General features: G+C 60.6%; 1 protein-coding gene across 6 annotated transcripts; it reads left to right on the top strand.

Moving 5' to 3' along the window:
- The first annotated feature begins 1,764 nt into the window (after positions 1–1,764).
- On the top strand, positions 1,765–14,282 carry LRP3 (LDL receptor related protein 3). Of its 6 annotated transcripts, none has more exons than XM_036346289.1 (7): positions 1,765–2,240; positions 3,978–4,025; positions 9,455–9,626; positions 11,143–11,357; positions 11,838–12,954; positions 13,257–13,389; positions 13,625–14,282. In XM_036346289.1, exons 1-7 carry the CDS (start codon positions 2,168–2,170, stop codon positions 14,192–14,194), a joined length of 2,328 nt encoding a protein of 775 aa, XP_036202182.1. In that variant the 5' UTR covers positions 1,765–2,167; the 3' UTR covers positions 14,195–14,282. The 6 variants fall into 6 exon arrangements, with proteins under 6 accessions (XP_036202182.1, XP_036202186.1, XP_036202183.1 ...); XM_036346293.1 differs by having other exon boundaries at positions 13,591–13,941; XM_036346290.1 differs by having other exon boundaries at positions 1,766–2,240; positions 9,488–9,626; positions 13,610–14,280.
- The last annotated feature ends 474 nt before the right edge of the window (positions 14,283–14,756 follow it).

Below are 14,756 nucleotides of genomic sequence, written 5' to 3'. Positions count from 1 at the left end.
AGGCGGAGGGAGCAGGTGCCTGCAGCCAGGCTGTGGAATCCTGCAGCTAGAAACTGTTCCAGGTGAGGTGAGATGGTTTGGGGGAGAGGACTGAGCCAGGGCTACCCCGGGGACTCCCAGCAAACTGCCCCCCTCCCTCGCCTAGGGCGGCAGCCTGTAGGACACTAGACCACGGAGGGACTAAACCAGAAATGGGATGTCAATCAGTCTCAATATGGGCAGGGTTTAAGTTTGTGCCCCCATACACTACCCCAGCCTGGCAGGAGGACCAACAGACCCACAGAAGCAGTCAGTGTCAAAATGAATTATGTTTAAAAAAATAAAAATACATGTGAAAAGTCTATGATGAACAAGTGATCGAACGTTTAAATCAAGATAGGTTGTTGTTTGTTTTATGACCCCACACTGTTGTGCAGTGGTTGGTGGTCCCCTGCCATGTGGCTTTATGAGGGTTGACAATGAACTGTTACCAGATTTAGGCAATTTAGCGCTTTAATATAGTCATGTTTTATGACTGTAGAACTTCTGTTAACCTTTCTCCTTTGATCCAAAATATGGGAGGATATTTTGATGGGTATATGTAGGGGCTCATCTTTTTCTTTTTGTCTCAGGCTCTTGGCAGGACTCCTCCTGGCACTGGTCTTCACGCTGGATTCCTTAGGTAACGCGTTATGTACATTGAGGAGGGGACAAAGCTGCGGTGCTCCCTGCCGTGCGCCTACTTCAGCCAAACGGTTTGCCATTCTGCCACGCACAAAGGTAGTGAGCAGTCTGAGGAAATTCAGACACCAGATGACGGCAGGCTAGTGCTCTTTACCATACATGCATTGTTTATCTTGTCATTTTATTCTCAAATCCTTTAGTACATCTCCCAAGGAGAAGTCTGCTTTGGAAAAATCAAAGAAATTACAAGAGAACAAGAAAAACCAGAAAAACTAAAAACTTTTACTAACAGAACACCAGTTCCTCTCAACGCTCTCTCTTAACAGGCTCTGATCCAAGGTGAGCGAGGGGGGGTGCCGAGGGTCCTGAGCCCCAGCGGGGGGTGGGCAGGCCATACCAGCCTCCATGCCAGGAACCTTTGGGGACGTCAGGTTTCACATCATTCTCAAGGAAGGAGGGCTGACCTGCTTGACCCTAAATGGCCTTCTCAGCCCTCCTTTATGTCTCTCCAGGTTTCTGCTGCTTCGGAGCCCACCCCTCTGCTGACTGCTTTCTCAGGTGGTGGCCCAATCCCGAGAAGCAGGCCGCCTCTCCACGTCCCAGTGCCAGCACGGATGACTGGACGGGCTCAGGGGCCGCTGGGAGGGGTGCGTTTCCAAAAGCCTCTGAGTGTGACCCCCAATATGCCCTCACAGGCCTTGCTGTGCACAGAGGGATTCACCGCAGGGGTGTGGCATGGCTCCTGGGGCTGTGGCAGACAGGGGGTCGGGTCGGAGGGGCAGGCTGTCCTGCCCTCAGGTCCCCGAGCAGCCCGATGCAGCTCCTTTCTCTGGCCGCCACCTTCTACCAGCCCTCCTCCCCGCGCTGCCCAGCACTCCCGGGCGCCGGGCTCCACCACGGGAGGCCCGGCCATCGCTGACTCGGCCCCGGGGGAAAGGCCCACCTGGAGGGCCGGCTCCAGGGCCCGAGGGCGCGGACCGGGCCGAGCGGCGGGCGCGGAGCTGTCCAGCACCCGAGCAGGGCGCGCGCCCCGGCCCGCCCCGCGCCTCCTCCCGCCCCGCCAGCGCCACTGCGGCTCGGCGGGCGCGTCACGTGGCTGGCGCGGCGCGGCCTCGGAGCTCCGGGCGGGCGAGGGGCCGGGCGGGAGGACCCAGACCTGCGGACCCACCACCGGTGGCACCGGCCGGGCGGGCTGCGCGGCGCGGCGCGGGGCATGGGCGCGCCGGCGGCCCCCGGGCACAGGCCGGCCGCGGCTGGGCGCCCGGGGCGTGGGGGCAGCGGCGGGCGGGGGTCCTCCCTGGTGGCCGCCGCTGAGCCCCCGCGGGGCCCGTGACGCCGCGGCCGATGTGGCCCCGCGCGCCGCCGGCCTGCACCGCCGCCTCGCCAAGACGCCGCCACCCGCGCCGGGCCCGCAGCCGCTGCGGGAGTCGGAGCCCGAGCCCGAGCCGGAGCCCTAGCGGGACCCGGGGGGCAGGAGGCGGGCCTGCAGGCGGCCGGGGCGGGCATGGAGCTGCGGGCGGTCGCGGGGCCGGAGGGGGCGCCGGGCGCCCGGGCGCAGCTGGCGGTCGTCTGCTTGGGTGAGTGGGCCGCGCAGGCCGCGGGGTCCGGGCCCGGGTCTCGCAGACCCCGCCGCGCCCGGACGGGACCCTCCGCCCCGCCCTCTCCCTGCGGCCGGGCTTCCGGAGCCGGCGCCGGGGAGCTCGGGGCCTGCTGGGTCGCGGGCCTGGTGGGCGACCCCGGCCCCTCGCGGCTCCGAGCGGGCGACGCGCGGGGAGGCTGTGCGTGCTGGCGGCGGCGGGCGCCCGGGGCCTCCGGAGCTGCGGACAAAGGCGAGGCCGGCTGCCCCTTCGCCCCCCCCCCCGCCAGGAAGTCTCCTTTTTCTGCCCGTAGTCAGGGTGGGGGCGGTGCTGACCGGAGGCTGGACTCCGGATGCCCGGCGGAGGCCGCTGCGAGAATGCCCCAGGCCCCCTTTTGTGTCTTCTCGGGACCAGGGCCGGCCCCTTCAGTTCAGTGGTGCCTGGGGAGGCCCAGGGGCCCGTCCAGGCCAGGCGCCTGCCAGGGGGGTTCCTGCCCTACCCAGGAGTTTGTCTGCCCACCTTTCCAGGGCCCTATGTCGGGGAGAGAAGGAAAGAGTTAATTAGACCCTCGGTGCACATGGCCCCTTATTTACCAGGATAAAGGGGGGAGGCCCTTCTCTGAGCCGGGGGTCAGTCCTGGACACCCTGTGGTGTCATTGAGGAAGGCACTGGAACCCCATAGGTTTGCTGAAGCTCCTGAAATGACAGTTAAAAAGAAACCTGAAGGTTTGAAGCTACATGATCCCCTGTCCCTGCAAGAATCAGGGTGCCGTGTGTGTGTGTGTGTGTGTGTGTGTGTGTGTGAGGGGGGGGGGGGGGGTGAGGGAAGACACCTGCCTCTTGTGTGAGCTTCCAAGTGCTCCCTCCCCAACCTCTTGGTGGTCTGTGCTCTGGACTCTGAGTGCTGGGTGGGCTCCCCGGGCAGGGCAGGCGGCCAGCCCTTTGGCTTCCCACGGCCCTCCCTGCCCAGATGTGGCCCAGAGCCTGGGTGTCCCGAGAGGGGGCAGTTGCCCCTGCTTCCTCGCCAGGTGGGGTTAACCCCTCCAGAGACACCCTCTGCCTTCCTTGGCTCACAATGTTGGGTGGAGGGGGCGCCCTGAACCACTGCGAAGTTGGGTTTGCCCATATCCTCCTGGTTCCCCTGCAGGAAAGCAGTGCAGGAAAGCAGAGGACAAACCCTGGGGGGGGGGGGGGGGGGGTACTTGAGGGGGTGGGTTTCAGGAGAGTTCCTTGCCTCCCTTCTCGAGGTTAGAGTGGCACAGTAAAGACGCCCCTGACCTCTCCTAGGCGTGCACCCCTGTAAAATGGGGGATCAGCACGTCTTTCCTACCTCCTGGCTGGCAGTGGCTGAGGTGGCAGGAACCTCTTGAACAGCCAGGGCCTCTCTCTGATGGGTGGTCCAGGCCTGAGCTTCTCAAACCCAACAGGAGACAGGAACATACCCCTCCCAAGTGAGTTAGAGTTCCCAGGCGTGGGGAGTGGCAGGAGTGGTCAGGTGCAGCCCGGCTTGCGCACTGCGCTCTTCTGCTGTAGGTGTGCAGTGTGTTCTGAGACCCTCTGGGGTCCCTGCAGGCCCAGCTGGGAGCAGCAGCCTCTGTAGCAGTGCTTGGGGCTTTTGCTCTGTGAGAGGAAGCCAACCAGCCTGGAGTTGGGGCTATGTTGTCTTGTGCCCCTGAACGGCAGGTGCCTAGGTCCCAGGAGCCACCCTCCCCTGGACCCTCTTTATGTTTTTCGCAGTGAACATCGTTCTCACTGGCCGGCTCAGCAGCGCAGTTCCTGCTTTAGGTGAGTAAGACACTCCCCTTCCTCTTCCCTTCTTCCCTGCCTTCCGGTTTAGTAACCTCTGAGGACAGGCCTTCAAGGTCCGGGTTCTACCTCTGAGGTCAGTCCTAGTGTATCTTTTCTGCATCCCACAGAGGCTGTTTGACTTTAGGCAAGCTTAAACTTCCCTGAATGTCAGTTTCCACGTCTATAAAATGGGTGCAATAATAAGACTTACTTCAAAGCCTGTTATTAGGGTTGACAGATTGTACTTCCTGTAGGCTGTGGGGTTCCCCAAGGGCCACGAGCTGCCAGAGATGCTGCCTGTTTTTGAATTATACCTGGGATTTAATTTATAAAGGCATGACTGAGTGATGGCACGGAGAGGTCAATGCCGTTGACGGAAGTTGTTACGTATGTGTCTTGAGAGAAAGGGATACTGGCCACACCACGCAGGGCCACAGATTCGATCAGGTTTGATGCAGGGCGGCCAAGGCCAGAGCATCAATCGGAGTTTCTGTGGGAACGTCAAGGCAGGGCAAGGCAAACCGTTTAGAATTGGCTAGGATGGTTTAAGGCAGGGGAAATATTGGCTTGCTGTGTGAATCAGGTAAGAAGGCGGGTGGGGGCTCAGCCTTGGAGCAGCCGGCCTGGGAAAAGGCAGGCTCCAGACAAACCGGCATGCAGGAGAGAGGTGAACACGCTGACCGGTAGTTTGGCCCTGCAATGAATGGATGCCAAATAGACATATAATATCCGAGAAAACACAGTTGGAGCTCTGCCCCTGCCTTTGCCTGTTAGACCGGGTCTGTCCGTCCACTGGCCATCTTTGTGCTTGCGCCTTGTGCCTAGTGCAGCAAAGACTGTCAGGAGTGGGAAGGGAGGATGAGCCCATGAGGGCATTTGCTCTTTGCTGAGGGGGTTGCCAGGGTTTGGCAAATGGGTAAGTCTAGAGACTCTCATGGCCCTTGGTGCCACCAGGAGACATCTAAGAAGGGCCTCAGGAAGCTGGGAGAATGTGCGGTCCCCAATCTGGGTACTTGCTGATTTGTTTGCTATCTGCTGTGCTGCATGGAGGGGCAGGAGATAGGGGACTTCTAGTTCTGCCCAGGGCTCAACTTTAGCAGAAACTCACTGAGGCTGGTTCAAAGAGAGGTGTCTCTGCTAGCCAAGGTCACGGATGGGAGGCCCAGAGTCCACAGAGCGCTCTCATGGGCCCGCCTCTCAGACCCGGCCTGTCAGTCTCCTCCCGATTCTCCTTGCACACCAGCTCCGGCTCCCTGCAGCCCGCCTCCTCTGCTGACTCTGCTGGCCTAGGGCCCTGCCTTGCTCAGCACGGAGTCAGCCCAGCCCTGCCTGGCGTCCTGGCCCCCTCACCATTTCCAGGAGAAGACTGGCTGGCTGTGAGGGAGCGGGACGGCGTGCGGGTCTTACAGATGCGAGCCCCAGGCCAGCCCTGCTGCTGGTGTGGTGGGTTGACATGTCTGCCACATGCCTGTGCCCCAGTGTGGATGCTACAGGCATGAGGTTCACCCACAGAGCCAGGGAGGGAAAGATAGCCACCAAGCGCCTCACATTTTGTTCTTAGTTATCAAGACCTCAGTCCCAGGAGGTCCACATTGTCCAGCTCCAGGGGCCTCTGTCCACATCATGGTGCCTGTGTTCAGTGTCCCCATGTCTTGAGCTGCGAACAGTCTGTGTGGTCACAGGTGGTGGTCTGAGTCCTACCTTTTCTGGAGTCCAGCCCTGACCCCTCTAGCATTGCTAAGAGACAGCTTAGAAGCTGAGGCCCCCTCCCCCTCTGACCCAGGGCTCCATGGTTGCATTTTCAGGATTTTCCCTGTGACTCCTACTGTGAGGATCCTGGATCAGGACTGTCCCCTTGCCCCTTCCCAGTCTTCACTGGGCTCCTGAGGGCCTGGCTGGGCTGTCCTGGGGATCTCAGCCCCGGGACTAATGCCTCCTGCACCTTGGACTCTGGGCTCCGCCATGTGGCTACTATGACCTGGGGTGGCTTGGGTAGGTCTTCAGGCTGTTCTGCACTCACCTGGCAGCTTCTCTGAGCTTCTGGGGTGGGGGTCCCAGCTTCCTGTGGTCTGGTGACAGCAGGCAGGTTGTCTGGGGTATTGGTGGCCTTTAGAAACCGGGCCTGCAGCTGTGCTTCCTCAGGCTCAGGCCCTCTCAAGAGTATGTGATGAAGGAAAGGCGCTCGCTGCTCTAAAAAATGCCCCATCATCCCTTGCCCACTTGAGCAGGCCACTTTGCCACAAGGGCCAAGGGAATTTTCTGCCCGAGTGAACACAGGTCCCCTCCAGCTAAAGCTCTGCTAGATCTCTCTGAGTGTCTCCTAAGCACCCCCCAAATCTTCTATTCTGCTCCAGTATCTCCCCAAACACACAGTCCTCTCAGCTCCCCATACTGCTGGCCCATCCCATACCCTGTCACAACCCTCAGCTCCCACGGGACGTAGCCTCCCACTCACCCGTCCCATGAATGTCTGCCTGCCACGTTCTCCAGATTTCCCAACCACCCTCAGAGAAGTGCACCCACTGACCACATTTTACTGATGGACAAGCAGAGGCCCCAAGATTGGGTTCCTAAGCCACGTTCTCCTGCCTGTGCCTGGATCCTGTGTTGGGTGGGCTTCCTGCTACCACAAAGAGGGCTGGGGCTGGTTGTCTGCGCTGGTGGTACCCTCCAAGCCCATCTCCAAGAGGTGTCCAGTCAAGAGGCCCTGACCAGAGCTCCCAGCTTCCTGCACTGACCCCGGCTTCCCTCCTGCTCCACATTCACTCTGCGTGGCTGGGCTGACACAACTGTGTTCTCTGTGGCCCGCTTTGGAGAAGAGCAGACAGTAACTGAATGACATTGCTGCCCCGGATGTGAGAATTTCTGGGGCAGCTCTGGGGGCCCCTCAGGAGTGAGGCTGTTTGGGGGATGTGTTGTCGGAGGCTTTGTTGAGAGGCAGAGCTGGCCTGGCAGCTGTCCAGTCATCTATTCCTGACGTGGCTGGTGGTCTGAGACAGGCCTCCTGACCCCTGCAAGAGAATACTTCTCCCTCCAGACATAAGTCCTGGAGGGAGAAGTATTCTGGCTAGAGGGACGGCATGCAGGCATGGCTTTCCCGCCGGTGTGGGTGAGAGACCTGGCCTCTGAGTGTTTCGTCTCTGGGGAAGGCTTCCAGGCCATAGCAGGTATTGACTGGGCCCTGCTCTGCCCAGATCCTGTCCTGGGGCTGAGGATACGGTGGTTCCCAGCTTGCCTGACCTGGGCCCCCTGCCTCAGGCCAGTGCTTCAGAGACTCCGTGTGGGGGAAGATGCGCTCTAGCAGCCTAGGCCCCCCTGCCTGTGACCCTCCCACCTGGCACCTTCCAGAGGAGAAGGTCTCTTCTGGTTTGCATAACCCCTCATCTCTCAGGGTGTCTCCAGGCCAACAGCCAGGGTCCCTGTGAGGTCCACAAAGCTGGTGGCTGCACCTGTCAGAGGCAATGGCCAGGCCATTCTGTTTGTTTAGTCCTTCCTCTGCTGGCCTGTGACCAGCGTGCATCGCTCCCATTTATGGGTGAGAAATCTGAAGTTCAGGAGGGCTAGCCTCCGAGGATGAGTGCCAAGTGGAGAGTCTTGGCTAGCGTCTCTCTGACCTGGCGAACTGAGGGCGAACTGAGCGAGGTCAGCCTTGTTTTAGGGTCACGTGGTGGTGTTTTTCTTCTAGTCCTTTGACTTTCTTGTGAGCTGTGGAATGGGGGTTTTGGCTCCCTGGCAGTCACAGTATTGGGTCACTGGACCTCCATGGTCATGGCGGCCCCAGTGGAAGGAGTTTCATGCCTCCGAATGCTAAGCAGGTGCTCGGCTGGCCAGTTCTCGTTGACCCATATTTATTGAGCACCTGCCGGGTGTCAGGCCCTGTGTGGGATCCTGGGGACACAGTGTTGAGCCAGAGCCAGCACAACTCAAAGGGAAATTGCTGCTCTGGCAGGTGCTGTGGAGGAGAGAAGCGGGGGGACTGGAGCCCTAGTGGAGGGTCCCCTGGGGAAGGGGCCACTGGGCTGAAGCCCGTAGGAGTGGATGGGCTAATGGGTGGGGAGAGCATCCTGCCAGGGGCCGCATGACAAAGTTTCCCTCCCATGGGAGGTACTACAGGAGGTGTGAGTGGAAAGATGGGTTATAGGGGGAGATGAGGCAGAAGAGGTGAGGGGCTGGTGCCACTGTGATGAATTTTGTCCTTGTCCTATGAGCATGAGGACAAAATTTTGTGAAGCTGTGTTGAGAGCCAGCAGAGACCCCTGCTTCCGGGGAGACAGTGGAAGGTGCCAGGCAGTGGGAGAGTGAGGAGGTGATGGCACTGGACTCAGGTCATCATTTGTCTTCCTGAGCCTCAGGTTTCCTGTCTGTATTAGGGCCCGCCTTTGCCACAGGCTTTTGGGAGGATTCAGTGAAGCAGTGTGGTGAAAGGTTGAAGGGGCAGTGAGGGGTGGGGGCAGCCAAGGGCAGGGGCCTTGCCTGGTCCTGGGAAGGCTGGGAAGTGGAGGGCATGTATAATGAAGAGGGTATAATGAGCCTGTGGTGAGGAGAGCTGTGGGGGGAGGGGCATGGTGGCCCCTCACTCACGCTGGCAGGTGTGACCTCTGCACCGGTCCCTAGTACAGCGCATGGTGACACTTCATAAATGCGTTGGCGCAGGCACGGCCGTACCAGAGGAACAGGGTGGACTCTGACTGCCACTTACTGGCTGTGTGGCCGTGGGCTGGCCACTTATTCTCTCTGAGCCTCAGTTTTCTCATCTGGTTACGAGCTCTACCTCCAGTGGCTTCCCACTTATGCTCAGGATAAAACCCAAATTCTGTGTAATCAGACCCAGCCTGTGTTTCCAGCCCCATCTGGACATTTGCCCCTCCCTTCAGGCCTGTTTTGTTATTTTCATTCCACGCAGGGGATCTGCATAAAGTCAGCCTGATCCCCTCCGCCCTCCGCAGCCTGTGAGTTCCACAGAGCCTGTCTTATTCAGCATGCCTCGCACTGTGTGTGGCACATAGTAGGTACTCACATCTGTGTTGGGTGAACAGAGCTTCTTTCCTCTCAGACTGAGGGCTGTATTTGTCAAGTCCCAGGGAGGTCAGGCAGGTCTAGGGGTGCAGAATTCTTAACTGAACTGAGGTGCCAAGGCCAAGAGGCTGCACCTCAGCGGTGCCGAGGGGAGTTGTTGTTGGGCACGCTTCCAGCCCTGCCAGGGAGGGGAGATAAGGCCTAGGCTCTGTGCCCAGATGGGGTTGGGGGCTACGGCTGCCCTTAGTCCATGTGGGTGCTTCTTGTCCCTCCATATACACCACTTCCATGAAGTCTCAAGTAGTGGCCTTGCCCTTGGCTATGCCCACCCTTGGCTGGCCTTTATCACACCTTGGAAAGGCCTGTGCTCAAGCTAAGAGTCCCCACCTCCCCCCACTTCCTACCCAAAGGTGAGGCCAGCACTTCGCCTCCTCTCCTGACAGCTGCCTGCAGTGGGAAACTGGAGCAGCACACAGAACGGCGTGGCGTCATCTATAGCCCGGCCTGGCCCCTCAACTACCCGCCGGGCACCAACTGCAGCTGGTACATCCAGGGTGACCGTGGCGACATGATCACCATCAGGTATGGGAGTCCCTGGGGGGTGTCCAAGGGAACCTATATGGGTCTGCAAGTGCTAAGTGTGTGTGTGTGAAAGAGAGAGAGAAAGAAAGAGGGAGGGAGGGAGGGAGAGAGAGAGAGAGAGAGAGAGAGAGAGAAAGAGAGAGAGAGAGAGAATGTATGTGATGGTGCATGTGACTGAGCGCATATGTGGGCAGGCATGGAGTGCATGTGCGAGCATGTATGTGAGCATGTGTGAGCAGGTGTGGAGGGCACATGTGAGTGTATGTGTTTGAGCACGTGTGTGCTTGTGTATGTGTATGAGCTCAATCAGCAGGTATAAATGACATGTGTGAGTCTAAGCACATGCATGTACATGAGCACATGTCTGAGCAAGTTAGGAGGACAAATGTGAGCAGGTGAGTATGCAAGTGTACGTGTGAGAGTCAGGTGTGAACATGAGTGCGCTGTAAGCAAGTGAGTGCTGTGAGCATGTGAGTGTGCCCAGCTCCCAGGTCTCTGTGGGCCTCTGTGGCTGGCTACATGGAGCTGGGCCTCGTCTTGCCCTGAGCCTCTCTCAGTGGCTGTGGGGGCTGTGAGTCACCTAAGGCCTGCCAGGAATGGGAGCCCTGGGGGCTGGTAGGCATGGTCTAGCTCTCTGAGGTGGCAGAGGTATCTCCTCTGTCCTGCAGGGGTGGCTAGCAGCTAGGGTTTCTCCAGGGTCCTCAGGGCAGTCTCAGCAGGAGCCCAGGTGCTCCAGCTGCAGGACATGCAGAGGGAAATGGGTTGAGGTGAACAGATGCTGGAACTCCTGGCCTGGCTGGCCATGGGGATATTTGGCTGGGGAGTCACTCTCCTAAATGCCGATGCTCAGAAGGCCCCCAGTTACTCCATAGCTCCAAAGCATGGGATGTGCTGGCACAATCAGGGTGTCCTAGTGTCTGTGCCTGCTTTCCCGTGGTCACAGGGCTGTGGCTCTCAGGCACATTCTCTTCAAAGACTTCACCCTCCTCCAAAGACTCCGGGCTCTATGATCTGCTCGTCCCACAGCCTGGGCCAGAGGTCCAGGGCTGATAAATTTCTTCCCAGGTGACAAGCTGTCACCTAGCCCCAGCCTAGCCCCACCCTGGGGGCATGCCCCCTCCCCCACAGTGCACAGGCCCGTGAGTTTGTGCAGGGTCTGTCCCAGCACACCCAGTGTGGGTGGGATCTGGGGCCTTGGGTCTCCCCACTTGGGAAGGTATCAGGGGAGGGAATTGCCCAAGATGGGGCTCCTCACTGGTCAGGCCTCCACTTTGGCTTTGGGGTGGGGATGCTATGTGTGTGCTGACAAGGCCTTCCCAGAGCTGCAGGGTCTGATGTGAAGGATACTATTCAGAGTTTTTTATTCTTCTTGGATCTGTCCTCAGATCCCGGGTGTCTGGGAGTGGAGGAGCGGAGGTGCAGGGTCGGGTTGGCCATCCTTGTTCTAAGCTCAGGCCTGATCGTTCTCTGCTGGTCCTTGGCCACATGGGCCCTGCCTGCCTACCCACCCTTGCAGCTTCCGCAACTTTGACGTGGAGGAGTCCCACCAGTGTTCCCTGGACTGGCTCATGCTGGGCCCAGCGGCCCCACCCCGCCAGGAGGCCTTCCGGCTCTGTGGCTCTGCCATCCCGCCTGCCTTCATCTCCGCCCGGGACCATGTCTGGATCTTCTTCCACTCTGATGCCTCCAGCTCCGGCCAGGCCCAGGGCTTCCGTCTCTCATACATCCGAGGTGACACCAGCAACGGCATCGCAGGGCACCACAGAGCACTCAGTGCACCACGTGGGCGCCTGGGGCCAGAGCAGCACCCCCCATCTGCCTGCTCCCCCCTGGGTCTCCTCCAGGAACCCCATCAGGCTGAGCACAGTGGTGGGACGGGGACTAGTCATGTTGCTGCCTCAGCGTACCTTGGAGTCCCTCAAGGTCACTGATCCCACTCCAGAATTGGTTAGAGTGGGGGCTCACCCCTTCACCCAGATCACCCTGCACCTCAGGTCAGGGACTTAGTTTACCTGACATTCGAGGGGTCTTTATGCCTCAGGTGGCCATGCGAGGCCAGGGGCTCTCCTCTATGTCTCCTGCCTCTTCTGGCCCTGCAGAGGCCCCACTGGAATGGGGGAGCCACCCTGCCTGTTCCTGGCCCTCAGGCCCCATGCCGGAGGAGGCCCTGCCCTCCCCTCACTATCTTCCTCTGCTCTCTTCATTCCACAGGGAAACTAGGCCAGGCGTCCTGCCAGGCAGACGAGTTCCGCTGTGATAATGGCAAGTGCCTGCCGGGCCCATGGCAGTGCAACACTGTGGATGAGTGTGGCGATGGCTCTGATGAGGGCAACTGTTCAGCGCCTGCCTCCGAGCCACCCGGAAGCCTGTGCCCTGGGGGCACCTTCCCCTGCAGTGGGGCACGCTCCACGCGCTGCCTGCCTGTAGAGCGGCGCTGCGACGGCACGCAGGACTGCGGCGATGGCTCCGATGAGGCTGGCTGCCCTGACCTGGCATGTGGCCGGCGGCTGGGCAGCTTCTATGGCTCCTTTGCTTCCCCAGACCTGTTTGGTGCAGCCCGAGGGCCCTCGGACCTTCACTGCACATGGCTGGTGGACACACAAGACACGCGGCGTGTGCTGCTGCAGCTGGAGCTGCGGCTGGGTTATGACGACTACGTGCAGGTGTACGAGGGCCTGGGTGAGCGTGGGGACCGCCTGCTGCAGACGCTGTCCTACCGCAGCAACCACCGGCCCGTGAGCCTTGAGGCTGCTCAGGGCCGCCTCACTGTGGCTTACCATGCCCGCGCCCGCAGCGCTGGCCACGGCTTCAATGCCACCTACCAGGTGAAGGGCTACTGCCTCCCGTGGGAGCAGCCGTGTGGGAGCAGCATCGAGGGCGACATGGGTGACACAGGTGAACAGGGCTGTTTCTCGGAGCCACAGCGCTGCGATGGCTGGTGGCACTGTGCTAGCGGCCGAGATGAACAGGGCTGCCCCGCCTGCCCTCCGGACCAGTACCCCTGCGAGGGTGGCAGCGGCCTGTGCTACACACCTGCTGACCGCTGCAACAACCAGAAAAGCTGCCCTGATGGCGCTGACGAGAAGAACTGTTTCTCCTGCCAGCCTGGCACCTTCCACTGTGGCACCAACCTGTGCATCTTTGAGACGTGGCGCTGCGATGGCCAGGAGGACTGCCAGGATGGCAGCGATGAGCACGGCTGCCTGGCAGCCGTGCCCCGGAAGGTCATCACCGCCGCCCTCATCGGCAGCCTGGTCTGTGGCCTGCTGCTCGTCATCGCCTTGGGCTGCGCCTTCAAGCTCTACTCACTGCGCACGCAGGAGTACAGGTGGGCGGGCGGTGCCTCACTGCTGCCCGGTGCCTGGGGTCACAGGCCATGAGCCTCAGCTTCTTCATTTCTTTGGAGAGAGGCTCTGGGCTCACTGTTCCTACAGCTGTGGGTAAATTGGGGCTCGGGCCACCCATGTGGGACTTCTCTTGTGCATCCAGGGTCCAGGCGTCTCAGGATGTCTGGAGGGTGTGGCAGGGCCCACATCCTGCTGTAAGCCCTTGCACAGTGCCCCGTGGGAGGCGGGAAATGTGGGGTCCTGGCCAGCCCTGCTATGCTGCCCTTCTGCCCCTTGCTTTCAGGGCCTTTGAGACGCAGATGACACGCCTCGAGGCTGAGTTTGTGCGGCGGGAGGCACCCCCGTCCTATGGGCAGCTCATTGCCCAGGGCCTCATTCCACCTGTGGAGGACTTCCCTGTCTACAGTGCATCCCAGGTGAGCTCCAGAGGGCATGAGACCCTGCAGTCCTCAGATCCCGGCTGGACCTGCGGGAATGCTGAGACAAAGTGGGGTAGATGGAGGCGGGAAGTGAGGCCGGGGGAGGGTGACATGGGGGCCGTGGCCAGATGGGGAGGACAAATTGGTCTTTTGGGGTCTTGGGTCCCTTGGGGGTCGTGCTGACCTCTGCCCCCTCAGCCGCCGACCCACCCTCCAGGCCTCCGTGCTACAGAACCTTCGCACAGCCATGCGGCGACAGATGCGCAGGCATGCCTCCCGCAGAGGACCCTCCCGCCGCCGGCTCGGTCGCCTGTGGAACCGGCTCTTTCACCGGCCGCGGGCACCGCGAGGACAGATCCCACTGCTGACTGCTGCGCGCACCTCACAGACAGTGTTGGGTGACGGGCTCCTCCAGCCTGCACCAGGGGCCGCCCTGGACCCCCCAGCACCCCTTACGGACACAGGCAGCGCTGGGGCAGCTGGAGATGGGTCCCCCAGTGCCCCCGTCCATACACCAGAGGTGGGACCTTCTGTGCTGCCCCCCTTGAGCCTGCAGGACCCAGAGTACAGGCCAGTGGACAAGGACAGAAAGGCCTGCAGGGACCCTCTGATGGACAGCCCAGCTTCTGTGGACACGCCTCGGGAGCCCTGCTCGGCCCAGGACCCTCACTCCCTAGCCCCCACTGCCGGCAGCACCCTAGGCCCCCACCCACCAGAGCCACTGGGTGTCTGCAGGAGCCCCCCACCCCCCTGCTCCCCAACGTTGGAGGCCAGTGACGACGAGGCCCTGCTGGTCTGCTGACCCACCAGACGCGCTGGTGACTGCCACAGCCCCGCTTTGTAACCAGGGAATATACAGTTGTTTCTACCCTGCCTCTGCGTCCTTCTTTCTTGCAGTGTGGCCCACCCAGAATCCCGCCAGCTTGCCGCATCAGCATCCCTTCTGGTGGGCAAGGCGGGTGGGGCTGTGGGGGTTCAGCAGGGGGAGAGTGGAATGATGAGCCCCTCGGTGTGGTCCCGTGTCCACACAGACACCTGGGGTCTCACTTCTATCTCCCCCCTCCATTTTGGGAACCCATTTCCAGAGAAGCAGGAGGACCAGGGGAGAGCTCTCTGGGGTGTTGTCTGTGGCTTCTCACTTCATTCACCCCAGAGGGCGCCAGAGCTGTGCCTGAACTGAATGTAGCTGTTGGGCACATGGAACCCGTCCACGTCCACGGTAGGTCGGCTCTGTTGGCCCTGAGCTCTCCATCCTCCCAGCAGGACCCGGAGGAGCTGGGCCAGGAGGCTTCTGCCCCCAAACTCATGCCTGTGGTATAAGCCTGGGCCTGGCCAGGCTGATGACCCTTGCCCTCTAGCTGGAA

This window comes from Myotis myotis, unplaced genomic scaffold, assembly GCF_014108235.1.
Source record: "Myotis myotis isolate mMyoMyo1 unplaced genomic scaffold, mMyoMyo1.p scaffold_m19_p_19, whole genome shotgun sequence".
NCBI lineage: Eukaryota > Metazoa > Chordata > Mammalia > Chiroptera > Vespertilionidae > Myotis > Myotis myotis.
Note: the sequence above shows the minus strand (reverse complement) of the source record. Positions and strands in the feature narration are given on the sequence as shown.